This window comes from Malaya genurostris, chromosome 1, assembly GCF_030247185.1.
Source record: "Malaya genurostris strain Urasoe2022 chromosome 1, Malgen_1.1, whole genome shotgun sequence".
Lineage (NCBI taxonomy): Eukaryota > Metazoa > Arthropoda > Insecta > Diptera > Culicidae > Malaya > Malaya genurostris.
The window spans coordinates 38,323,969-38,351,177 of NC_080570.1; the positions used below are offsets into that span (position 1 = coordinate 38,323,969).

Here is a 27,209-nt window from a genome sequence, read left to right on the forward strand (position 1 = left end):
ATTCAAGTCAAAAATTCGTAATGTTATGTCAAGATCCAGAATTCCGGTCCTGAATTTAGGTTCCGAATTCACGTCAAGATCTAGAATCCTCTCTCAGAATCCTGATCCAGATCCTGATTACAGGTGCCGATGTCAGGTTCAGAATCCATCAGGTTCAAAATCTAGCTTCAGAATTCAGGTTCATTTTCAGGATATTGATTCGGATTCTAGGTTCAAGACTCCAATAATTCCGGTCCTGAATTCTGGACCGTAATTTAGATCCCGAATCCACGTCAAGACCCAGACTCCAGGAGAACAAGTCAGGTCCAGGTTCTGAATTCTAGTTCAGAAATCAAGTCAAGAATCCAAGTACAGAATACAGATTCAAGTTCAGAATTCTGGTTCAGATTTCAAGTCCGGAATCCAGGTTTAGGTTCAGATCCAGCATTCTACTCTAAAGTTCAGGTTCCGAATCCACGTCTAGACCTAGAACTCAGGCTCAGAATCATAGTACAGAATTTAGGTCAATGTTCAAAATCCTGGTCCAGATTGTTAGTCCAGATTGTTAGTCCAGAATCGAGGTACAGAATACAGGTCGAAAATCCAGAGTCCAGAACCTAAGTTTATGTCCAGATTCAGAATTCCGTTCTAGAAGTTAGGTCCCGAATCCACGTCGAGATCTAGAGTCCTCGTTCAGAATCCTCGTCCGGATCCATAAACCAGGCCCAGAATTCAGATCAAGAATCCAAGTCAAAAATCCAAGTTCAGGTACATGATTCAGATACCGAATCCAGGTCCAAGTTCTTAATCCTGACCCACATCCAGAATCCAGGTGCCAATTTTAAGCTCATATTCCAGACCAGAATTCAATTCCCAAATCCACGTCAAGAGCTAGAATCCTGGTTCAAAATTCGGGTACAGAATTCAGGTTCAGGATCTGGATCCAAATCCAGAATCTAGGATCAGGTCCAAAATCCAGGTTCGAGGCCAAATCGAGAATCCCAGCCAAGAATCTTGATCCAAAATTCAGATCCCAAATCCACGTCAAGAGCTAGAATCCTGGTTCAGATCTAGAATTTAGGTACAGGTCAAGCATCCAAGTCAAAAATCAAGGTTCAGGTCCAACTTCTTAATCCTGGTCCAAATCCAGATCCAGAATCCAGGTACCAATTTTAAGTTCATAATCCAGACCAGAATTCAATTTCCAAATCCACGTCAAGACCTAGAATCCAGGTTCAAAATCCTGGTACAGAATTCAGGTTCAGGTTCTGAATCCAAGTACAGAATCTAGAATCCTCGATCTAAATCCTTGCCCAGATCCAAAATCCAGGTGCCAATTTCAAGTTCGGAATCCAGACTATTCCCAAATCACGTTATTGAATTCTATTCCCAAATCCACGTCAAGAGCTAGAATCCAGGTTTAGAATCCTAGTCAAGATCTAGAATTAGGTTCAGAATTCAGGTCCATTTTCAGGATATTGATTCGGATTCTAGGTCCAGATCCTGAATCTAGGCTCAGAATCCTGATTCAGAATCCAAATTCGATCCAAATCCTGGCCCAGAATCCCGATCCAGAATTCTAGAACTAGAATTTAGGTCCCGAACACATGGCAATACCTAGAATCCAGGGGTAGAAATCAGGTCCAGGTCCAGGATTCAGAACCTGGACCTGATTTCTACCCCTGGATTCTAGGTATAGTTAAGTTCAAGAATCCAAGTACAGAATACAGGAACACATCCAGGGTTCTGCTCCAGAATCCAAATTCAGGTCCAGATCCAGAATTCTGACCCAGAAACCTGATCCAGAATTCAAGTGCAGAATCCACGACAAGATCTAGAGTGCTCGTTCAGAATCCTGGTCCAGATCCCGAATTTAGGTTCAAAATTCAAACCCAGAATTCAGGTGCAGAATACAGGGTCGGAATTTCGGTCCAGCTCTGATTCAGAGTTTAGGTATAGAATCAAGCTCCCAGTTCTTAATCCTGATCCAGAACCAGAACCCAGGTCTGAATTTGAAGTCCAGAATTTAGACCAGAATTTAGTTCCCAAACCCACGTCAAGAGCTAGAATCCAAGTTCAAATTCCTGATACAGAATTCAGGTTCAGGTTCTGAGTCCTGGTTCTAAGTCCAGAATCAAGGTTCGAATTCAGAATGTAGGATCAGGTCCTGAATTCAGGTCCAGAATCCAAGCTCAAGCCCAAATCCAGATTTCTAGCCCAGAATCTTGATCCAAAATTCAGATCCCGAATCCACGTCAAGACCTAGAACCCAGGTCCAAAATTCAAGCCCAGAGTGCAGGTATAGAATACAAAATCGGGATTTAGGTCCAGGTCCCGATTAAAAGTTTAGGATCAGAAGTCCGGTTCAAGTTCAAGAATCGAAGAGTTCGAGAAAGCAATGATCCTAGATGCCAAGAGTTCTCGAACATAGAAGTCTATAACAGTGATTCCCAAATTCAACCTGCCTCTGCGGTAGCCAAGCGAAACGTCTTCGGAATTACCTCGTATTGTCGCGAATTGGTGAGCTGTAGAGTCCAGTTTAGGAAACACTGGTTCAAAAGTTGAAGAAACCAAAAGTGACAGAATAGGAAAGTTCAGTAATCGAAGAATTCAATTTTCAAGCGTTAAGCGCAGGTAATTACGTTGACATGAACTGTCCGAAAATACATTATTCGCAAATGAAATGTTTTACAATTAACTCTAATGTTCTTCTGCAGACTTTCACTTACATGAAACGGTAACTACGTAACTGATATTGATGACGTTCAATTACCAATTGCCATTGAAACCTGCAGTTCAAGAGCGGAAGAGTCCAAGGATGCAACGATCCAAAAGATCCAGACTTCTGAAGTCAAGAAACCAGGAATCCAGGAGTGCAAATGTATAAGATTTTAAGTTTAAGAGGCCGAAAATTTCCGTGTTATACAGTTCAATGCAAAATTGAAGAGTTCAACAATTCGAGAATCCAAGTTTAAATTCTCAGCAGTTCTTCAGTTTAAAGAGTTCGAACAAACACAACCCGGTGGATGTTGTCGACCCGCATCGGCCCGATCATCGGGCCGATTATCGGACCGATTGAGCACGATATAGGGCCGATTGTAGCGCTTCGATCGGCCCGTCATCGGACAATTCTGCACCATTTGCATCAACCGCGTCGATCTAAAAAAGCTTTATGTTTACATTATGTATCGCTAGAGAAACAGAGCGAAGGAATATCAAACAAGGCATTTTCGAGCCAACGTCTCACCGATAGGATGTGAAAGAGTGTTAAACATTCTTTGTTTCAATCATAGAGGCTTTAACCTTAAGGTCATTCGCCTCTTAGGGCCAGAAAAACTCTGGTCCTATGTTCGGGGTTGGAAATCCAACCCCGATATATCTTATCACCTGAGTATTGGATATCCGCTCTCTGCTTTGGTATATCTTCACTCTTTTGTTCTACCGATACACTATGCAAGCTCGAAACGCAATCAAAAGCTTTCGTGCACGATGCGTCCGATGTTCGAATTTACTGGGAAAGCTGTTTCTTTGAAATTGTTTGTTTGTGGCCAATGATTTGGCTTCGTTTGAGGTTTTCAAGCGCAATGCCTGCTTAGATTGTTCCTAGAAAAATTACTCTCCCTGTCAAATGAGTTGATGTAGCGAGAAAATTCGCTCGTTACAGCTTATTAGCTCATTTCACCAGCTACTCCAGTGCTGTAAACAACAGTGTAGATTAATAATATTCTGATAAAGCTCTAGAATCATCTATCAGATAGAGAAACGTTCCCAAAAAGCATACCGCCACTATACTTTATCATCTCGTCCAAATTGATGAAAACTGTTTCGTGGTGGTCGGTTAACGACGGTCGAATGATAACGTAATGTCATCCATGTCATCGCTGCTGCTTTGATGTCCGGGACTCTAAAGGCAAAAGTTTTCCCCCCTGAGGTTACGTAATAATGAAGCCCCTCATTATTACTGAATTTTGTGTTTTGTGGGAGATCTGTGAACGAAAACGGCTGCCCCAGTTTAACGCGGGAGGGAAAAGTCTTCTTCTGGCCACAAAGCTAACAATGGGTATCGGTCAGCTGACGACGACGACGACGACAGGACGAAGACACCGCAACAGTCGAAAATCATCCGGCACGAACCGTGGCCGTGTTTGGTGGCCTTGGAAAAACCGACTGCTGAAATACTGCGGGTTGGGGGTGAAATGGACTGACCTGACCGCATCGTAGTTTGAAAATTTCCTCTGCGGTACTCGATTCGATTCGTTATCCGGGGCTCGTGGCTCGGTTGGCTGGAAACAATGCAATGATTTCGCAATGATTGTGGTTTCATTGATTGGAACCATTTCAGTAATGACGATGATGAGATGAGGTTTTTCGGTCCGACAGCTTCGAATCCTGGCGAATCGAGTGAAAAAAAAATGATTGTTATGTATCGCTATTCGGGACAAAATAACAATTAGGAAATATAAAATTTAAGTACTGTTTCGTAAAGTGTAGATCATTTTAATGATAATGCTTTAATCAAACAGTTTGGATCTGGGTCACCCAAATTATTTGACCTCAATTTTTCACTTCGTTTTAGGTATAATCTTTTGGAAACTACTCAGAGCCACTTTTCCTAGAATTAGGTTATTAAACGAAACCCCGAAATTAGATGTAAAGTAATCAAAATTAGGTAGCTTCCGTGTTCCGTGTAGAAACAAATAATCTTGTTCCGAATCATAAGGCAGTATCAGAACATAACGCACCAAATACTTTAACTAATAGATCATACTGAACAAATCGAACCGATTTATTTTTCGCAAATCGTGATATTTCTACAAAGATGGCAACACTTGAATAGATTGTTTACTTTTGGTTTCCTTGACAACGGTACGTAATGAAACAGAGTTGCGGATAACTTGGTGTAGAAACTTTTGATTGAAATGGAAATTATTCAGATTTTATTTTCAATTCTTTGAAATAAATGAATTTCAAATTGACGAGAAAGGTGTTTACATTGATAAGTTTTGGTAATATCGAAGGGTTATAAATAACAAATCAATTGAAACAATAATGCATCACTTCAAATTACTGTCGACAAAACCGGGGGGTGTTACCAATGCTAAAACACAACATAATTGCTCGTAGTTACCGTCGTGTTTGTTTACATACCGAAAAAGTAAAATATTTTCGAAACCACAACCATAAATACCATCATGAAGAACAATCGATTGAAGTTTTGATAAGTAACTTATATCAGAAAATGAAACATGTTAAAATAATCGCAGGTAAAGTGGGTTAAAAAAGTGGCTCGTGTATAGAAATTGAAAATTGGTTCAATTAGTAGGAAGGAGGAGAAAGGAAGGTATTCGGCAGTTTATCGCTTGTATGATGTTCTTGAACCCTTTTTTTTAATTTTTAGGCCGCATATATCGAAACAACACCCACAATGAAAAATACCCGCAATGAATAAATAAAAGTGTTCCACATCAACACATTTATTTTTTGCATTGCGTGTGAGCGTTACCCGTCGTAAATGAATGAGAATGCAATTTTTTTTTCGAAATTTCCATTTTGACGAATCCTATGCTTATGACGAGAAAAAGAGAAAATTGAAATGATTCCTTGGATGGCAATGATCTATGCAATCTGCATTTTGGCAGAACTGAGATGGTTTTTGGCGTATATACTCGGTAAAATCGTCCGAAATTTGACTCGAAATATATTATGGTTCCCAAATGGATTCCGAATCAGATGAAAAAAAATCGATTTCAGGCGGAAACGGGAGGTGCATTCGAATCGATTAGTCTTCGTGGACTTTTCGTTTTCACGAAACATAATAGAAATTCTGTTAAATCTATTTTCGGTGACAAATAGTTTTATCATGACTTCAATTACTGCTAGCTGAAAATGAGTTTTATAGTTTCCCTAAACAAAAATTCATGAACACGATTTCAAAAAAAAAACTGAAAAAAATGCTTCGAAATAAACAAAAAATAGGGTGGGTAACGACAGAGATATAACTGGATGATGTGAATACGAATTATCATAAAATAATGGTCGTTCTGGAAAGAATCTTTTTGAAGGCGTTCGTGTTGCAGAGTGACGAGATAAATTCGAATTACGATTAATTTTCGTGACTTTCGTCATCTACTCCCAGACTGACCTGTTGTCCGTGGATGCGATACTGATTAACAGTTCAGCTGAAAAGTTCGTATCGTTTAATAGAAACACACATTTTTTTGCCAAAATTTGTTTTTATTATTCAACATAATTGCCATCGATACAGCGATTATAGCGATCTTCCAAGTTTTCGATACCATTTTTGTAGTACGATTTGTCCTTTGCCTCAAAATAGGCCTCAGTTTCAGCGATTACCTCTTCATTGCTTCTAAATTTTTTACCAGCAAACATTCTCTTGAGGTCTGAGAACAGGAAAAAGTCACTGGGGGCCAAATCTGGAGAATACGGTGGATGAGGGAGCAATTCGAAGCCCAATTCGTTCAATTTCAGCATGGTTTTTCGTTGTTGTTTTTGATCGATTGTGAGCTAACGCGGCACCCATTTTGCACAAAGTTTTCTCATATCCAAATATTCGTGAATAATATGTCCAACACGTTCCTTTGATATCTTTAGGGTGTCAGCTATCTCTATCAACTTCACTTTACGGTCATTGAAAATCATTTTGTGGATTTTTTTCACGTTTTCATCGGTAACAGTCTCTTTTGGACGTCCACTGCGTTCATCGTCTTCGGTGCTCATATGACCAGTACGAAACTTTGCAAACCACTTACGAATTGTTGCTTCGCCCGGTGCAGAGTCTGGATAACACTCATTAAGCCATTTTTTGGTATCGGCGGCACTTTTTTTCATCAAAAAGTAGTGTTTTATCAACACACGAAATTCCTTTTTTTCCATTTTTTTCACAATAACAAAAGTAGCTTCACTCAAAATGCAATATCTCACCAACTAATAATCAGACAGCTGTCAAATTTATACACGTATCTTTTGAAGGTTGGTACTAACTGAAAATGGTATGGATTTAATTCTAGTGGCGCCCTCTCATAGAAACGATACGAACTTTTCAGCCGATCTGTTATTATCTCCCAATTAATTTCTTCATTCCCTGGATTGATTGATCGATGATACAATAGGCCAATGATATGAAAGGTATGAAATATATCTACAGTTTTCATGTTTTTTTGCTAAGCTTTTTGCAAAGCTGCGCAAGAAAACTGCGAACAAAGCCGACTGTTTTTATTCAATGCTCTCTACCATCATATAAAAATGGCAGAAAAAAAAACCCTCACGTCAAAAATCTGTTTCATTCAACATCGCACGAAAAATTTCGTCTACTTTATTGCGGATGACGCATTCAAACGAATACACGGCCTAGTGTGAATAGCGCTTAAAGCGTCAAATATAAAATCAGTTCGGTAAATCGTGAAAGAAAAGGTAAACAAAGAGAAACTGTCGTTTTCAGTTAGGCCATTTTGTCCTGGGACAGTCGAACGGTCAAAATGCGTTCATCCGATTAAGGTTTAGCAGTGATGGTGAAAAATCTAATACCCTCGGGACATATTTCATTATTTGGGGACTTATGGAAACACTTGTCCGAGACCTTAAACCATTGAACGTGGATAATTGCATAATTATTGTACAGAATCTACAAATATCTGTCGAGAGGAGAAAGCAACTGATGGCAAATAAGGCGCTTGAGTGTATTGAGTGTGAAAGATTTACAAAGCTTGTACGTGTTTCTTTGCGTCCGATTGTCGAACCAATTCATCACGTTCCTCTATCATCATATTATAAAACAGGAAAGACTTTCTGTAATGTTACTTATATTGGTGGAGAATCCAACTTTTTTAGAAATCCTTATAAAATTAGTATTTTTTGCCAAATTCCAATAAAATTCATTAAATTTTACCAATGTACTTGAAAATCAGTAGAATACTGAAAAATTCGTTTAACTGGTAACCCTGATCATAAGTGCAACTGCTCTGAACTGACAGAACTTTGACCAGGGTTGCCACATTAATATCTATTAATCTGTATCAGGAGATCAAAAACCGGTATTGAAAATCTGTATATGGAAGTGGTACACGGAACCGCAAAACAACCTAATTTTAAGTACATTTCACCCAATTTGGGAGTTCCGTTCCATAACCTAGTTTTAGGTAAAGTGGCTCTAGGTAGTTTCTGTTAGGTACGTGCAAAAAATACTTAAAGATAAGTTATACAGGGTCCGGCACTCGAAGTGTAACCAATTAAAAAGGCCATAAATTCAGTTTGGAAAATTACTTTTACTTAATTCAAAGTACAAAATGTGTAAAAATAATACAAAATTCAGAATCAATTCACTTTTGCTCGATATGACCACCTTTTGCCTTGACTTGATGACTTGAGAGAGCGAAGGAGTTGCTTCGTTTGGCCGAAAGCGGTCAATTTCCGAACATTGTATTTTCTGACGAGATAATTTTTCCAATTGAGCAATTCGTAAACTCTCAAAACGATAGGGTTTACTTGACCGACCGTTCATACGAGAATTTGAGTCATCGATTGGCCACCAGGAGGCAGCACCCGCAACAGATAATGGTTTGGGCCGCTGTAACCGCAGATGGGCGCTCTCCAATCGTTTTCATCGAGTCTGGCGTCAAGGTAAATGCGACATATTATCGGGAAAGTATTCTGGAGGTTGCTTTGAAGCCGTGAAAAACAACGTTCCGAACTTCATCACGTCCACACAATGGCTCTCGAATTCACCAGATGCGAATCCAATGGATTATTCTCTTTGGGCCATTTTGGAGAGCAAAGTCCGAACTAAAAGATACACCAGTCTCGAGGCGCTGAAAAAAGTTATTGTCCGCGACTGGGCCAAAATACCTGCAAGTCACATTCGGCCAAACGAAGCCACTCCTTCGCTCTCTCAAGTCATCAAGTCAAGGCAAAAGGTGGTCATATCGAGCAAAAGTGAATTGATTCTGAATTTTGTATTATTTTTACACATTTTGTACTTTGAATTAAGTAAAAGTAATTTTCCAAACTGAATTTATGGCCTTTTTAATTGGTTACACTTCAAGTGCCGGACCCTGTATTTACTCTACAGTTGAGTCGTAATGATTCAGTTTCAGGTTGATACGGTTTGCTTAATTTTAGCCAGTTGCGGAAATAAGAGATTTTGGCGCCCCTATCGTTGGTTTTCTGACAGCGGAACTCCATCTCCGGAAAGATGGCTTGGGTGGCCAAAAAAAAGGTCACGAGGGTTGATTTGCCGCCCCCCTTAAACGTTGCGCCCGGGGCGAGTGCCCCCTTCGCACCCCCCCCCCCCTCCCCTCTAGATACGCCACTGACTTTAGCTTATTAAACGAAACTCTCGCTGTTGGGTAGTTTTGCTCTTTATATTTTGACAACAATGGGAGGAGCGAATAAAAGAAAAGATTCAAAAGAACTCAAAATTAAGTAAAAAGAAGTCAAATACTAGGAAATTTTTATTTTCCGTGTAAGAAACCGAAGCAGAACGGAATGAAAAAACTTTAAGAACACAAATTTCAAGATACCAAAACTTTTCTTGGTCTGAATTTTAAGATGCTGTAGTTGGAAAAAACGCTGGAAGTTATTTTGAAGTCTCTGGAAATGATGATTTGATGAAAAACGTTTAAAATCCAAACTGAAAGTGAAAACTTAGTCTGATTATTTTCACTATCGTTTATAAGGTATAATGCAATTGGCAACCTTCTGTTTTTATTACCTTACGTTATGACCGAGTTAATCATTTTCCCATTTTATCAGAAGAAATTTTTGAAAGCATTAGGAATTACGCTACACAAGTTGCAAGATGAAGTGAGCATAGAAAAAATCGTTTTCAGCAGATAGGACATCTGTGTTTACTGTCCGTGATGTTCACTTTTATCAGACCCTGTCAGCTTGGAGCGAAATCAATCTTCAGTTCAGCAACGCCATCGCGCGGCATCACATTCAACAATTGATGTCAATTGCATGGGTGCGCAGTGCTGCTATCTTGGCGTGCACGAATTTGACGTTTCTCTCCCCTACTTCTATGTACGAGATTCGATGCGGACTCGCCTGAGGGCGCCATGTTCGCAAAAAAGGATGTTGCCAATGATTTGTTCGGGAAATGTGAGAGCTGCTTTTATGTAAGTTTGATCTTCTTTCCGGAATTAACACAAAATAGTACCATTGTTCAATATATTTTTACTCGATCATTATTCAATTTTTAATCCACGCTTTCAAAAATGTGTAATTCTTGCCAAAAATCTGTAATCTGTATATACAGAATCTTGGTCACAAACATATCTGAAAAATCTGTAAAATACAGAATAATCTGTATATGTTCCGACTGACTGACTTTGACGACCACAATCATACATCCATAAAAAAAATCACATAATAGTTACGTGAAAAGTTATGTAAATATTTTCCACCCTACTTTTCACGTATGGACTTTATTGGACTGGCATTTAGAAGCTGTTTAATGCATAATCCAGTAAGAGTGACGTGATTCTATATCAATAATGTAGTGTTGTGTTCATATCACATTTATCTACCAAATCACGTCACATTTAGATAACAGAGAATTCTTATTTTAAATATTGGTTGAAGTCAACAGGATTCTGTTCAAGAAAGAAAGGATTCTAATCAAGAAAGCTCTATAGAAAAATAATTTTTTTCGTTGGTTTGATCAACCTATTTTCGGCTACCATTTTTGTGTAGTAAGAAAAGAGTGTGGTTAAGAAACTGTGTTAAAAGTTCAGCTTTGGAAGCAATCTGCAATACTGTGCCGAGCTGCTAGAGGGGGTTTTGTTGGAATACAATTCATTACTCGACATTGTCGACCAAGTAATAATGTTGCCAATGAAAAAAAAATGAACTAGTGTAACAATTGATGAGCCAGAAATCATGACATGAGATCATGAAATTGTCAATGACAGCATGATAATATCGGATAACCCGGTTACGATAGCAATTAAATTAACTTGTTAAATTGGAAATGACATAGTTTCATTCAAATTCCTCTGACAGCTGATAAACGAGCCAATTCCCGGTGAAAATATTTTTTTTCATAAAAATACACAACCTGCAGTCCGATAAATCTCCTCCGGCATGACCTTGATTTACCACCGTAAATCTTCGAACACGGTATTAAAAGCCCCGTGGTCTGACCTGACCGCAAATTGAAAATTCAATGATTGCTTTTAAATTATGGATGTTGTGTTATTTGATGCAAACAGAGATAGTAGGAAAAAAAACAGTGGCCTATAAATACGATAAACTGTTTGGTGTCGTTTACCCCCCCGCCGTTTACTTCCCGACCCCGCATCATTTCATTCTCACGCTCATCACACAACAGATAGATTCATGTTATCGACCAAAACCAATAACTATGCTATTCAATGCAAAATTTATTGTTGACCAACATCCGAAACAAAACAAAAATAAAAAAATACAGCGCGGAATAAACACGTGGCTGCAAGGGCCTTCTGCTCGCGGGATTTTGCGCGATTTTTTTTCTCCGCGACACAATTGTAGAACACTCACACACACACCGAAACACATCCAAAACCTGAAACCACTACTAACTCTCCACTCTACTTCGGCCGAGTTTCCGTTGAGCAGTAATTTGGGCAAACATAGATAGATATACGGTAGCTCCTCCAGCGCTGGTTCGCTGCAGTACTCGATCACACTGTTATTTGAAATTGGACTAAAATTTAGTATGAACCAAATCGAACGTCAGGGCGCTAATTTATTTGCACCAAGATTTGAAAGTAAAAGTATAATTATTAATCGTTATTAGTTAGTTGAAATGTATTTTTCTTCAGTTTGTTATGCTAATATTAAGGTTTTTTTTGGCATTACGTTTTCTCTCCGATAAGTTTTATTTCGGTTAGTTTATTGCCTGCCTATTCTTACTTCGTATGTTTTGGTTTTGATTTTTCTCTCACTTTAAACTTCGATTTTGTATTGATATTCTGTTTTTGTTTTTTTTTTTCGAATTATCGTTTGGTATTGAAAAATAAATCAAAATTGCCTGCTGCTTTACTGGCATGCCCCAAATTGTGCTACATCTAAAAGTTGCATGCGAATTGAATTATACAACAGCTACAAACGGCTCACAAGTTCACCAACAAAAAAAACAATAGCTTCCAAAATTTCTATATATATTGGAAAACACCACTTATAAATAATAATAATCTACGAATGTGCAAAATTCCAAACCACCACCCACCACCACAACCTTCACCGAAACCAACCACCCACCTCTTTGTGGAATCGCCGATCTGCCAATAGATCCTCAAACCCAAAACCGTCACGCGCCGAATGAAATGCTCATTTTGGTTTTTGATTTTTATGACCGCAAGCGAACTACACACCCGTCCGTTTTTTGCTAGTCGATAGAAATTATAAATTTTGTTTATTTTTTTTCAGTGTAGAAATCGATTTTGTTTACCCCCTCTCAGTAGCAGTGGAAACCAACCACGCGAATCAACAAACATTAACAAAGTAGCCCATGCACAATTCATTGCAATTCGCACCATGTTTGCCAACTGTCAAAATCGTTAGTTCGGTTATGCCGTCCGCATCATTATCGACATCGGGCAATACTTTATCAGTTCCTGTGCACCGTTCCTAGTTGATTGAGCAAATACACACCAAACACAGCAGCACACGCACAGCCCCATCCAACTGTCATATCCATTGCGTGCAAATTTAGGATAACAAAAAACCCAATAAACAAAAAATAACCCTCGCACCGTTGCACCAACCACCACCGTTCTAGTCTAAGTTGAAAAAGCACCGTTTTTTTTGCTAGTACCAGTCGACGACACCATTTTCACCATTTATTATTATTGTTATGATATGACGAGTGACAAATCAGTGGCAATCGGAGGCAAAATTAGTTTTTCCGAAGAAGAACACCCGCTTTTTTGGCTGCTGAACATTGTGTTTTGATTTTCCGTTTCCCGACTAATTTATTCCCTCTTTTTGTTTTTCTCTGCCAAACAACTCATTTTGTTTAGTTTCGGTAGCAGAAAATAAAAACAGCTTTTTGTGCGTCGATGGTGCGTTTTGCAACAACACCACCGTGGCCTTCACGATCCCCTGATTCCTTCTTTGCCGAGCTTCCAGCTTCCCCGCCTTTCTCCCTTGTCCCAGTATTCAAGATTGCCTAACGATATGCTATTTTTTGTACTCTTAGCTCAGCAGAGAGGAGAAACGAAACAACCTTTTTTTACTAGAATGTGTCCTCTTCTTTCTCTTCTTATCTCTTTCTTTTCTTCGTTCTCACTTCATTGTGTATCTTCCTTCCTGGCCCCCTCGCCCCTCGCCGCTCTGGCTCCAAAAATACCGTGTCACAATCATCGTGTCAAAAAAAAAACACACACACACTCACACACAAAATACCTCGCACCAACCACTGACCTGACTTACCCCATAAATTTCTCATAAATTGACCGAAACCAAAAAATAAAAAAACACTGGACTTATGAATTTCACCATATTCACCACTGTCAATTCGACTGTCAACCGAACGCACACACACACCTTTGCAACGCACACTCCATCAACCTAATTAGCGGAAGCAATTCTGGGCCGGCACAGCACCCTGGAGGTGAAATCTCTTCACCTGGGCGGTCTGTTTCACGCCGAGGAGGAAATCCAGATGACGGCCGCCATGCCCAACTTCGTCGGTCAGCTGCAGGGTTTCGTTTACAACGGGCACCGGTATGGCGAATATCGAATTCTTTCAAACTCAATTTCATATATTTTTTTCTGTATAATTTTCTACATCTTTAGCTACATCGATCTGGTGAAAACACTCGGGCCCGAACTGTCCGCCCTACCGACGACAACCTTCAAACTGACAGCACGTTTCGTAAACTCACCACCGGGATCACCGTATCTTCCGGCCACGTTCCGCTCGAAACACTCGTACGTGGGACTGCCGATGCTGAAGGCATACTCGTCGGTGTTCATTGACTTCCGTTTCAAGACACTGGAACCGAACGGGCTGCTGTTCTACAACGGAGGCAAGCGGAGTGACTTTGTGGCGGTTGAACTGGTGAATGGTCACATCCATTACGTGTTCGATCTGGGCGATGGGCCCATCACAATCCGGGACAAAGCTCGCATCCATATGAACGATAATCGGTGGCATTCGGTTAGCATACGACGACCGGGACCGAAAACGCACACACTGGCCGTGGATGAGTCGATTGAGATCTACACCGCTAACGGGAACAATATGAATCTGGAATTGGAAGGGATCCTGTATGTGGGGGGTGTTTTCAAGGATATGTACACGCGCTTACCGTCCAGTATTGCGTCACGTTCCGGCTTCGAAGGGTGTATGTCTTCGGTGGATTTGACTGATTCGTCACCCAGCCTGACAGAGGATGCGGTGGTTCCAAGCTCGCTGGTAGTTTCCGGCTGCGAGGGGCCCACCAAATGTAGTCAAAATGCTTGCGCCAATCGGGGCATTTGTGTGCAACAGTGGAATGCGTATGCTTGCGAGTGCGACATGACTTCCTTCACCGGTCCGACCTGTTACGATGGTAAGTGATTATGGGGGTTATGTCGTTGAATCAAGCCACTAAACTTTTTTCTTCTTCTAGAGTCCATATCCTACGAGTTCGGAAACAACAAGGGATTGATTCAGTACACGTTTCCACCGGGACGACAACCGGATACGGAAGAGGATAACGTTGCACTAGGATTTGTAACGACGAAATCCGATGCCGTGCTGTTACGAATCGAAAGTTCCACGACGCAGGACTACATCGAAATGGAAATAGTACGCGTTACTCCGTCGACCCGAGGAGTCGACAGCGGATCTTAAGTAATTGTTTTTTTTTTTGCTTGTCCTGTCCACAGGTCGAAGGCAATGTGTTTATAGTTTACAACATCGGTTCGCACGACCTACCGCTGGGAGAAATTGGCGTAAAAGTGAATGACAACAACTACCACATCGTGCGATTCACCAGAACCGGTGCCAACGCAACGCTCCAGATTGACGACTACAATGTTCAAACCTTGTTCCCTTCGGGTAAGACCCCGGGAAGGTTTAACCGGTAGCAGATCTTCAAAACGTCATTTTATTTTGTTTTTTGTTTCCCTCCCTCCATTCCAGGACACCAATCGACGATATTCACGTCGATGGCCAACATTCAGGTCGGTGGAAAAATTTCCCGTAACGGTCGGGCCCGCATCGAGCGTCCGTTCAGCGGTGTCATTGCCGGGCTCTCGGTGAACCGACTGCGCGTGCTGGACCTGGCGGCGGAACGCGATCCCCACATTAACGTGCGGGGCGATGTGCAATTGGTAACTGGCGTTTTAGATAGAAATGACCAAAGAATGCAGCAGGTTAGAATTTTAAACAAAAAGCAATTCGAAACTTTTCTTCAACCAATAAACACGACAACAAACAGTCGCTCGTTTACTTTCGATAATATTAAAACATTTTTCGTTTGTTGGTTTGTTATTCGTTTCGAGTTCGATGCTTCGGGTAGAGCCCCGTATCGCGAACCATTCGATCAGTATTCCAAATTACTGCCTCTGTTGGGTTCCATAATCTTTTGTGTTTTTGTTTCTAATTTTCAAGCGTCACGAATCTAGGGCACATTATGAAGACAGTAACGATTATTTGGATCAAAACAAAATCAAACATAAGAATATTTCTATTTACCGCCGAATCGATTCGCTCGGCATCGACCTTCCGTCCGATGTATGTTCCCATCATCATCTCAAAGTTACGTGTCGTAACATATCAGTGGTAGTCGCCTCTGTACGCCGCTTACTGTCGGGATGACAGAAACAGATAACAGTATAGTGGAGTTGTTGAAAATGAAGAATGAAGGTTGACGACGTATAGAATAAAAGCAAGCTTATCTATGGTCAAGAATAGACGTTCAGTTCGCTTTCACAACTCGTGAAAGAGAACAATATAACGATCTTGATATGAGTGAGCCCGATGAACAATAGCTACCTCAGCCTATAGGAAAGAATACTTGGAATTCATCATGCCATTGATAAAACCATCATTAATAAGTTTGGAGAACACTATTCGTTGGATGAGCTACCAGGAAGAGGCAGAAAATCCGGTACTTCCAACCCGAAACTGGACCAGAAAGTGGTATCTCTAATCATGAAGAATAAATCAATGTCAATACGTGATTTGGCCAAAAAAGCAAGAACGAATGTTGGAATGATCCTGCGTATCAAGAGGCAAAATCACCCGAAGACCTACAAGAAGCAGAAAATTTCGAAACAACAGAAAAAGCGAGCAGCAACAAGGACCTGGAAATTGTATTCGCGTTTTTTGCAGTGTCCGGATGCCCGGATCCGTTTTGATGGACGATGAGACTTATGTAAAGGAGTACTCAAAGGCCCTTCCAGGCCCACAATACTTTACTGTCCTCGTAGGGGAGGATGTGAACGATGCGGACAGGTCGATTACAGTGGGGAAATTCGGTCGAAAGGTACTGGAATGGCAAGCAATATGTTCCTGTGGTTTGAAGTCAACCATTTTTTACACTACCGGAACTATAAATGCAGAAATCTATCGATCTGAGTGTCTCCAGAAGAGATTGCTGCCTTCAAATAAGAAGCATAGTACACCTCCACTGTTTTGGCCGGATTTAGCGTCGGCTCACTACGCCAAAACCACTCTCAATTGGTTTGCGGAAAAGAGTAAAAATATCGTTGAGAAAAATATCAATCCACCAAATTGTTCTCAGCTTCGACCCATCGAACGTTACTGGGCAATCGTGAAGAGGGTCTTCAAGAAGACTGGTTAGGCAGCTGGGAACATGCAGGAGTTCCAAAAAAATGTGGGCTCAAGCGTCCAAAAAATGCGATGCAACACTAGTCCGGAACTTGATGAAGAGCGTTCGGACAAAACTTAAATTTCATCCGGTTTTCATTATGCTCAAGTTTAACCACGTACAATAAAGGATCAATTTTTAGTTTGAATAAAATATCGTTTTTTATCATGATTTTAAATAAAAAATTGTGGATACCTTATTTTCGATACACTGCTTAAACGTGTGCATTTACTTCAATGAAACAAGACAAGTAATGTTGTTTACATTCAGTTCTGTCGAGATTTGGATGCAATTCAGTTCGCTAAAGACAATAGCAATGTGTACTATGTGAAGCATGAAAACATCAAGTACAAAATACCAGTATATATGGAAGATAGTGCTATAGAAGTACGTGTGCATGATCTATCCTCAAAACTATGTCCTGGTCTGGAGAGATTCTTTCCATCGGAAAAGGAAGTGTGGATGAACATTTTTCTCCGGTATTCTAAATGGTGTACGTATGTTACGCATGCGCTTGAAGAAAGCTATACCTTCTTATGTGACTCTCGGCCAAGATACAAAGTTTCCGTGGAAATCACTTGTTACCTATGACATGTCAATATTTTCAAAAAGCTGTTCATTATGGTACTAGCCATGTGAAAACCTAGGTGACAGTAATCAAAAAACAATGAAGCAACGCAATCATCAGAACAAGGTATTCTATCTGCAGCTAACAACGCACTCAACACCTGGACAAATAAAAGTGATAACGATGACTCTGCCAAACTACAGTGACACAGTGAACCAATGGATGGAAGCGTGAATAGCGAACCCTCTGCTCCCTCTTCATTAGCTGGATAGCAATGAAAACGCGTCTCCTCCAAGGAAGAAGATGACTACTAGATCCAGCTATAAGAAAAATGATGGAAAGATCTGGAAACGCTAAACTGACTAACGGAAACTATGAAATCTGACAGCAGAGGTGGAGCTTCTACTGATGAAAAGTCAAGATCGAATGGTATCTCAAAACAAAAAAAAATGACTTTGGAACTTCGAAAAATTTTTAAATTTCCTGAATCGAATTTTTATAGTGATTATTATTTTATGGCAGATAACATTCCCTGGAACGTCAAAATCTGGTGTTTTCTCGTTGTTTGACGGAGGACTGCATGCAAGAAGTGTTCAGAAATTAACTGATCTGATACCTAAAAAGGACCATTCGGTTTCGGAATATTACGTTTGTATTCTAGAAATGAGAGCGGCAGTTTAAGACAGTTCAGTTTTTGCAATGACTGAGCGGAAATATATATTGGAGAAGCCAAGTGAAAGAAAAACTAACAGAAAAGATGATTTTTTTAGAAAAAGATACGCTCAGAGACAGGACTCGAAACTGCGTTCTTATGCATTCCGTGCATACGCGCTACCATTTCGCCACTCTGATCTTGTTTTAATCACTCTAAAACGCGAAATAGACATAGTAGCAACGTACATCGAACATGGTCTACATCCTGGCCGTCACCCGACCAATACCTTATATCCAAACATCTTCTCTGTCCATCAAACACTAGTCCTCTCGCTTTATACCTATTTCTCCGATCAAGCATTGAGTAGGAGAGTGTATTTATAATCACTTGTCACCTACTTTAATGGTGCCAGTCGCTGCAGTCATTGCAAAAACTGAACTTAGTCATGGCGGCTTTACGTCAAACTAAAAATTAGTAAATAGTTTAAGATAGTTCTTTAAATAGGTTCGTTACTTTTAGGAACCTTAAAGGGACCGTTAGTGGCTTAGGAATCCTAGAAAGAACTATTTTCTTACGGATAATTACGCTTGTATTCCAAGAAGAAGGGCGCCAGTCAACGTAATTTGTCCTAGAAGAAATTATTACATAATTAAAACCGTAACACAAGTAGTACAATCGCTCATATATTCCAATATTTCATACGTCTCAATATTTGAGTGAAAGAAAGTATCAAAATACTGTTCGGGATTCATTTTCAGCTGTGAGAAGGGCCAAATTGTGGTATTCTCTACGAAATTAATCACTGTTCTCGAACACGAAACAGCCAAATGCTAACTTTATTTGCGCTCGTTTAGTGCGAATTTCGCACTGCGAAAAGAGCACAAAGCTAATCAAATTATTCTAGATGTGCATCAAAGGCACGATTTTTATTTCCGATTTGCAAAGAAGTAGGCCTAATAGTTCTTTAGATAACTTTCAGAGCCATTAGAACGGCTGATTTTGTATAATATTCCCCATCGTTATCTTTTTCTCCAATGCAAACGACCAGCAGCTGGATGACGCGTTCGCTCTTGTTTGAAGCGAAACTCACACTGCGAACGTCCCACAGCAGATACGCTCACAGATGATCTAGTTGTTGTCTTTTCCGCGTTTAGGCTTGAGGAACGGAGCCTCATATTCGTCATAGACTGAAACACCAGTTGAATTATACCGGGTGTAGTTCCACTGTCTTAACGTAGATGGCAAGATTTATAGATTCTGTTGATTTTAATGTTCCGTGTTTGGACCTATTTGTTCACTATTTGAACAATGTTTACGTAATGAACATGGTAGAAACAACAATCTTACACCTTATTCCATTCGTTTCGTATAAAAAGCACAGATGAGCACAGTACAGAATGACGTAGTCCTACGTCAAAATTAGCTCTGGAACTAGCACCAGATCTCGACGTTTTATGCAATTCTAAGAAGCGGGTGGGTAATGTTAGAGACATAACATGATTGACGTGAATACGAATCGCATTGGCTCACTGAAACTTCACATTTAAATTGCTAAAAAAAAGACATAATAGTAATAATAAATCCAACATCAACTTTGAATAAATTTGATAATATGTATTTAATGAAGCTGACAAAAAATGTAATATAGTTTAATTAAAAATGTTTGTTTAACATTTACAAAGTTACTTACTGGAAAAATTAGTAACATCAGAAGTAAGTTTGAGATAAGTTAACAAACCATTATAATCAATAGCTATATTAAAAAGTGGGTGGGTAATGCCAGAGATATAACTGTAGGACGTGAACACTAATTACACTAACGTCAAACTTCTAAAATAAAGAACTAAAATCGAATATCAAATATCAAAAATAATTAATTTACTTATATTAAAAGTCAACTGCGCAGGCTAGAATTTACTAATACTAAAAGTCAACTAACGCAAACAATTTACTAATAGTCAACTAACGCAGTCGATCAAAAACAACAACGTGTTGATGATTCAGAGCAGTTTTTGGCCATGTTTACTAGTAATGAATTAGACCTTCTTTGCGTCAATATGTGGCACTGGATGAAACATGGATCCATCACTTCACTCCGGAATCAAACCGTTCAAACGATCATCTGAGTGGACGGCAATCGGTGAACCACTTCCGAAGCGTTCAAAGGCACGACAGTTATGGATATAATCTTCATCGACTATTGACGTCTGAATACGTCTTACTTTACTATAGGGCGCCTTTTCGAGATTCGTCCAGTGTGCAAGCTCCCGGCCGAGCGGTGGCAGGAGAAGAATAACGAAGAGGATGTTTCTTTCAGTTCTATACGGAGTAACACTCTCCAATTCGGTTTCTCTTTTATGTCATTGTATTGATTCATCCATGTGCTTGAGTTTAATATCACGAAATTCACCTTTTCTGAGTTTCAATTTTTTCTGTGCTTTTCACTTAACAGCTACTTATTCTGAATAGTACAGGATTAGGCTGTTTTAGGAGTTCTTTCCCACAATCTAACAAAAAGTCACTAACGATTGTTAATAAGGCTAACACTTCACGCAGTCTCACTAAGCTCGGCATATCATTAGGTTTATGCACATATGAACGTATGTCCTACTACAGTACAGTCTATTGCATACTCCACGAGTTTGTGAATCTATTCACAACACTTCATGGTGATCTCGTCCTTTATATGTCTCAACATTTACTTGCTTACATTAATAAAAGAAGTTATTCTTCAACACATACTTTTGTTGTCGTGTATTATCAACACTACCCTGACACGAGCATTGGTTGTGTCTAACTATTTTGTTCTTCTCGCATATGAGTATCAAACACTGCACATGAAACTGTTAAATCTTCACTCATTACAGCAATCTTTCACTCAATTCTTTAGATGCCTTCAGAAATCTATTATATCCCATTATAAACAATATTTCTTACTTGATTTTGAGGTCACTTGATTCTTTAATGCCAATAGGGTGAAATTGAACCATAATACAAAATTATAATGCGAACCATTTGTGTAATTTCGGCGAACTACCTCAAGCCTCACAATGCACACATATTCCTATGCATACTGCATCTGAACTGGGCCCTAACTTTTCCCGACTAGGGGTTTTTATGCTCCTAACATTTCACTAACTGTTCGGCCTAAACCCGAGACCATCGTGAACGTTACCGCGGTTGTCCGTGAAATTTCTTTGTTTACGCAGGGCACCTCAGTGTCGCGTAAACAAAAACATCTCAGCAACCCCGAGCACATTCCAAGAGCGTGTAAACAAAAACTGCTGCGCCAATGCAAACTAGCAATGCAGCAAATTCGCTAAGGGCGCTGCAAGTGGAAGAATAGTGCCTTAACTCGTCAGCATAATTCTTTCTTCTCACACGTCGTGGGGAACGATGGTTAAATTTAACAACTTACACTTCAAATTGCTTCCTCATCCACCGTACAGGCCAGAACTGGCCCCTAGTGACTACTAAAGAAGAAATTCAACTCAAACGAAGAAGCAATTGCTGAATGTGAAGCCTGTGTTTTTAGACAAAAGACAAATGCTTCCTACGAGCACGGCATCGAGAAGTTAAAGAAGTGTTGTAATGATTGTATTGCTCTTGAAGGATTTTTTGGCAACAAAAAATGAGTTTTTCTTAGTTAGTCACGCGACTTAGCGAGTGATGTTTTACTACAGTGTATCTTTTGCAGGCTAATTCTTTAATATTAGATGCAATCGAAGGTTATGTGCGGAAACTGAGAACTGAATTTGTTAAACAACCGAAAATTTTGAGATCAGACCAGGGAAGACAATATCGATATAGACAGTCAATGGTTTTCTTCCAGTTTGAAGGTATTCGACCCCAGTTTACGGCAGCTTACACTAGCGGATATGTCTAACTGTTATTGGATTGAAGAGACAAGTGCAGAAAAATATCAAAAATCAAAACTGGCTACGAACGAAAGCAGTTGAAGCAACTACGTACGCGCTGAGCGAAACCAATTCCATCTTTTGTGACCTTTGAATTCGATGTAAGGTGGCCATGTAGAGCGCTGTTCATCTATAAAAACCAGTATGCATCGTATCAATACTGTCAGTAAACCGTTCACTACAGCTATAGTCTTGTGAGGAAATGCAAAAGAACCATGATTATGAGAACTCGCCGCTTGACTAAAGAAAATCTTACCAGACGGAGAATACCAGAATGATAGTATTTGATCTAAATAATCTTTAGTATTTTCTGTGTAAGTTTTCGTTGAAACTTTTTCACTGGTGGCCTGAATTCAGGAACCAAATCACATCGGTTCAAGTGACATGTTCTTCCGGTTATTATAAGATTCGACGATGTGGATTGACACCAGATTTTTTTTTCTTATTCTTTCAACAACAATCGACCTTGATCACCGTGACCTTGAAAAATTAAGAACTGCCTTGTTTTTTTTCAATTATTGGATGATAATTATCGAAAAAAAAAATTCCGGACAATGCTATTTAATTTTTCATAGAAGTGTCGATGTCTGTTTTGTGCTGTCTCTCCTTTTTAAACGCGTTTACGAGTAAATATGATAGTTAAATGTCTGTATATTGCACCACTTTCAAGATTTCCAGCGCACCACCAGTACAATTTTTTTTTGTGTTTTCAACTATAGAGACAATGTTTCGATCTTGAACCGCTAGACGTCGTCAGTGTGTTACACCGTTTGTTCAATTGTTTAGTTTGATTACGTTCCGAGATGCGTTTTGAAATGATGTAAATTTCTTAGCACAAATTTTGCGGCTTCTCGTCAAAATCAATAACCAACCAGCCAAATTGATTCTAGTGTACATAATTAGGCTTTACAGTTTTAGACAGTGTTGAGTTTGGTTCAATTTCTTTCGTTTCGATTTGAAAGTTTTCTTTGCAGGAATAGCGGAACTGAGCAAGCGTTTAATTTATCTATAAACGCCAAAAAAAAAAAGCAACGCCAATAATCGAAAAACCAAAATTGCATGATTGTTTTTTCTTTATAATTTGTGAACCAGCTGCAATCGAATATTTACCTCGTACCTTTCTGCCCTATCTTTGAATCGAAATCTTTTAAAAAAAAACTACATTTCGCATCCAGTTCTTCTTTTGTAAGCCCCTTTCTACTTCTTGTCTTCAAACACCAAAGTCACCAAAGATGACACAGCACAAAACAGAACAGAAAACACCAGCGAAAATGGTAACAAACCAACACTCATACATCCATAGCAATTACAATTACACCAATTAGGTTTCACACGATCAGGACATAACCTCACAAAAATGCGCTGGATAAATATTGTTTGACAACTAGTTAAGTAGTTTGTTTACATGAGTTAATGAAAATGTAAACAAACCACCGATAAATGTCAAACATGAACTTTATTCATCATGAGTTCTTTTGTGAAGTCATTTTGTAAAACCTAACACTCCACCTTCATAAACACTTGCACCCGCACACACACAGGCACACATTAATTTATTTTTTCCATGGGCTGCTCATCTCAAACCCTCATTAGGTTTTGCACGAACATGACATAACCTCACAAAATAAGGCGGCTATCAGTGGTTTGTGTACATGTTCATTCCATTCTGTTCCATGTTTTTTGTATCATTCCATTGTGTTTCTTGTCATTCCAGTAAAAAAACAAACCACCGATAGCTGTTAAAGATGATTTTGATTCAAACCTAATTAGGTTTTGCACGGCGATGACACAAATGAACAATGCCGATGAATCAAATTCATCTTTGACAGCTATCGGTGGTTTGTTTACACTTGGAGCACAATGGAATGATACGAAATGAATATGTAAACAAACCGCAGCATATGGGAAATCAGCGAGACAAGCGTTTTTTCTCTGTTACGTTTTTATCACGACATCAAAATTGAACAAGCATTCAAGCCAAAGATTTTTAGCATCGACATCGACATCTAACAGCTATAGGCCTGGGGTGTCCTTTGCTGTATCAAGCATACGTCTCCACATAACTCGGTCCATGGCTGCTCGTCGCCAGCCACTCAAGGCACGGATGCTTTTGAGATCACCCTCCACTTGATCGATCCACCTTGCTCGCTGCGTTCCTCTTCTTCTTGTACCAGTCGGATTAGATTCAAGAACCATTTTCACTGGGCTGTCGTCCGACAGCCTTATGACATGCCCAGCCCATCGTAAACGTCCGATTTTAGCTGTCCGTACCTTTCTTACGAAAACACTGAGGGCGCGTTGGTCCTCTGCCAGCATAGTCCAGGTCTCGTGGCCATAGAGAACAACCGGTCTAATGAGCGTTTTGTAGATGGTCAATTTCGTGCGGTTGCTTACTTTTATCGATCGGAGGGTTTTTCTGAGTCCAAAGTACGCACGATTCCCTGCCAAAATACGTCTATGAATTTCTCTGCTGGTGTCATTATCGGCGGTCACCAGTGAGCCCAAATACACGAACTCGTCAACCACCTCGATATCGTCGCCATCTATTAATATTCGTGGTGGGAGGTGGGAGTGTATCTTCTCTAGAGCCTCTTCCTCTCATGTATTTTGTTTTCGACGCATTTATCGCCAGTTCGATAAGCCTAGCTTCAGCTTTCAGTCCGATGTAGGTTTCCGTCATCTTCTCAAGGTTACGTGTCCAATATCAATATCGTCAGTGAAGCCAAAAAGTTGTACGGACTTTCGGAAGATCGTGCCACTCGTGTCGATCCTCGCTCTTCGAATCACACCTTCCAGGGCAATATTGAACAAGATACAAGAAAGTCCATCACCTTGACGTAGCCCTCTCCGAGATTCGAAGGGACTCGAGAGCGTCCCAGATACTCGGACGTAGCACATCACTCTATCCATCGTTGCTTTGACCAATCGCGTCAGTTTATCCGGGAAACCGCATTCGTGCATTATCTGCCATAGCTGTTCTCGATCGATTGTGTCGTATGCCGCTTTGAAGTCAATGAATAGGTGATGCGTGGGTACGTTGTATTCACGACACTTCTGGAGTACTTGTCTTATCGCGAATATGTGATCCGTAGTGGCGCGGGCTCCAGTAAATCCCGCTTGGTACGGCCCTACGAATTCCTTAGCTTTTGGTGATAGACGACGGCAAAGGATTTGGGAGAGTACCTTGTAGGCGGCGTTCAGCAGTGTGATTGCGCGGTAATTGCAACAGTCTAGCTTATCGCCCTTTTTGTAGACGGGACATACCACTCCATCCATCCATTCCTGCGGTAGAATATCCTCCTCCCAAATCCTAGAAATCATCCAGTGCAGCGCTCTAGAAAGTGCTTGTCCTCCATGTTTGAGCAGCTCGCCTGGCAACTGGTCATTGCCCGCGGCTTTGTTGTTCCTCAGCTTGCCGATCTCCTCACTTATCTCCAACAGATCAGGGGCTGGGAATCTATCGTCGGCTGAGCGTGCACCAAGATTGTTTCCTGTACCGTTCTCTGTATCTTGTGCTTCGCCATTCAGATGCTCGTCATAGTACTGCTTCCACCTGTCGTTCGTGAGAAGGTTACCACTGATATCTCTACACATTTCGGCCTGTGGCGTGTAGTCTCTACGTGAGTGGTTCACCTTCTCATAGAACTTCCGTGTGTCATTTGCGCGGTACACCTGTTCCATCGCTTCGCGATCTTGGTCTTCTGGTGGCGCTTTTTCTTCCGGAAAACCGTGTATCTGTATCGTTCCTCGTTCGCTCTAGTGCGGTGTTGCAGCATCCTTACCCTTGCTGCATTCTTCTCTTCGACCAACTGCTGACATTCGCCGTCAAACCAGTCATTTCCTCGATTCGATAACCTCGTACCTAGAACGGTTGCAGCAGTGCTACTCACGGCGGACCTTATGTTCCTATAGCCGTCTTCAAGAGTCGCCGCGCCAAGCTGCTCCTCCGTTGGTAGCACTAACTCCAGTTGTTGCGCGTTTTCCGCTGCAGTACGAATGCTACGTAGCTGCTCGAGATTGAGTCCCGGCGTTCCTGTGCGGCGAGTATTGTGCACCGTCGATAGTTTTGAGCGCATACAAACCGCGTCAAAGTAGTGGTCAGAATCAATATTGGCACTGCGGTAAGTGCGGACATTGATGACGTCGGAGAAGAATCGCCCGTCGATGAGAACGTGGTCGATTTGATTTACCGTATGTTGATCAGGTGATCCCCAGGTGGCTTTGTGAATATCTTTGCGGGGGAAGAAGGTGCTTCGAACTACCATTCCTCGGGAGGCTGCAAAGTTTACGCATCGTTGACCGTTGTCGTTTGTTACCTCTTACAGGCTCTCCAGCCCGATCACGGGCCTGTACATTGCCTCCCGGCCTACCTGAGCATTCATGTCGCCGATGACGAGTTTTACATCCCGCCGTGAGCAACTGTCGTAGGTTCGTTCCAGCTGCGCGTAGAATGCTTCCTTCTCGTCATCGGGTCTCGTCTCATGTTGGCAGTGCACGTTGATGAAGCTGTAATTGAAGAAATGGCACTTGATCTTCAATACGCACATTCTATCACTGATTGGCTGCCACCCAATCACGCGCTGGCGCATCTTACCCCACACTACAAATCCCGTTCCTAGAACGCTGGTTGTCCCACAGCTCTGGTAGAAGGTAGCCGCTCGACGCCCACTTTTCCCACACCTTCTGTCCCGTCCAACAAAGTTCCTGCAGTGCTACGACATCGAAGCCGCGGATTTGAAGATCATCTTGCAGCATTCGGTCGTATCCTGGGAAGCCAAGCGATTTGCAGTTTCATGTGCCAAGCTTCCAATCGTAGTCCTTAGTTCGTCGCGTAGGTTTTTGCCGATTATTCCGAGTCGTATTTCTTTCTTCGTTGTTCGTAACTTCCCTTTTTCGGGCGGCTTGCTAGGCCTGCACCAACCTCCTGTCTCGCCGGAGGGCCATCGTGTCAGCACTGTTTAGAGTCTCATACTGAAACAAGGACGGTAATCAGCCGCTCCTAACATGGAGAACAGACGCTATTTCGAGTTGCCCCAACATGGGGAACAGACGCTCGGGTAGGCTCGCTCTCTGTAGAGATAAGGCAAGCCCCCTTTCCCTGTCAGCATACGACCAAGGTCCCACCGGGGTTGGTTACCCGATTTTTCCTATGGTTACTCGTACCCCAGCCGGCACCGCGGGGAGGTAGGGATAGGAGTTACTGGACAAGAGGCTAAGAACCACATTGGAGCCTGAATTGCGCATTGTCCAGTCGCTTACCAACCACA

At 40.9% G+C, this 27,209-nt stretch overlaps 1 protein-coding gene across 4 annotated transcripts in view; it reads left to right on the forward strand.

Annotated features, from left to right (window-relative positions):
* Positions 1-27,209, forward strand: part of LOC131437600 (neurexin-3) — a 297,301-nt gene that overhangs the window by 259,082 nt on the left and 11,010 nt on the right. For 3 of the 4 annotated variants that reach the window (XM_058607059.1, XM_058607068.1, XM_058607087.1), the window contains 5 exons: positions 13,557-13,704; positions 13,777-14,534; positions 14,595-14,773; positions 14,854-15,025; positions 15,110-15,342. In XM_058607059.1, the coding sequence (XP_058463042.1) occupies positions 13,557-13,704; positions 13,777-14,534; positions 14,595-14,773; positions 14,854-15,025; positions 15,110-15,342 (1,490 nt within the window). The remainder of the gene's footprint in view (positions 1-13,556; positions 13,705-13,776; positions 14,535-14,594; positions 14,774-14,853; positions 15,026-15,109; positions 15,343-27,209) is intronic. The other variant, XM_058607077.1, reaches the window with a different exon arrangement.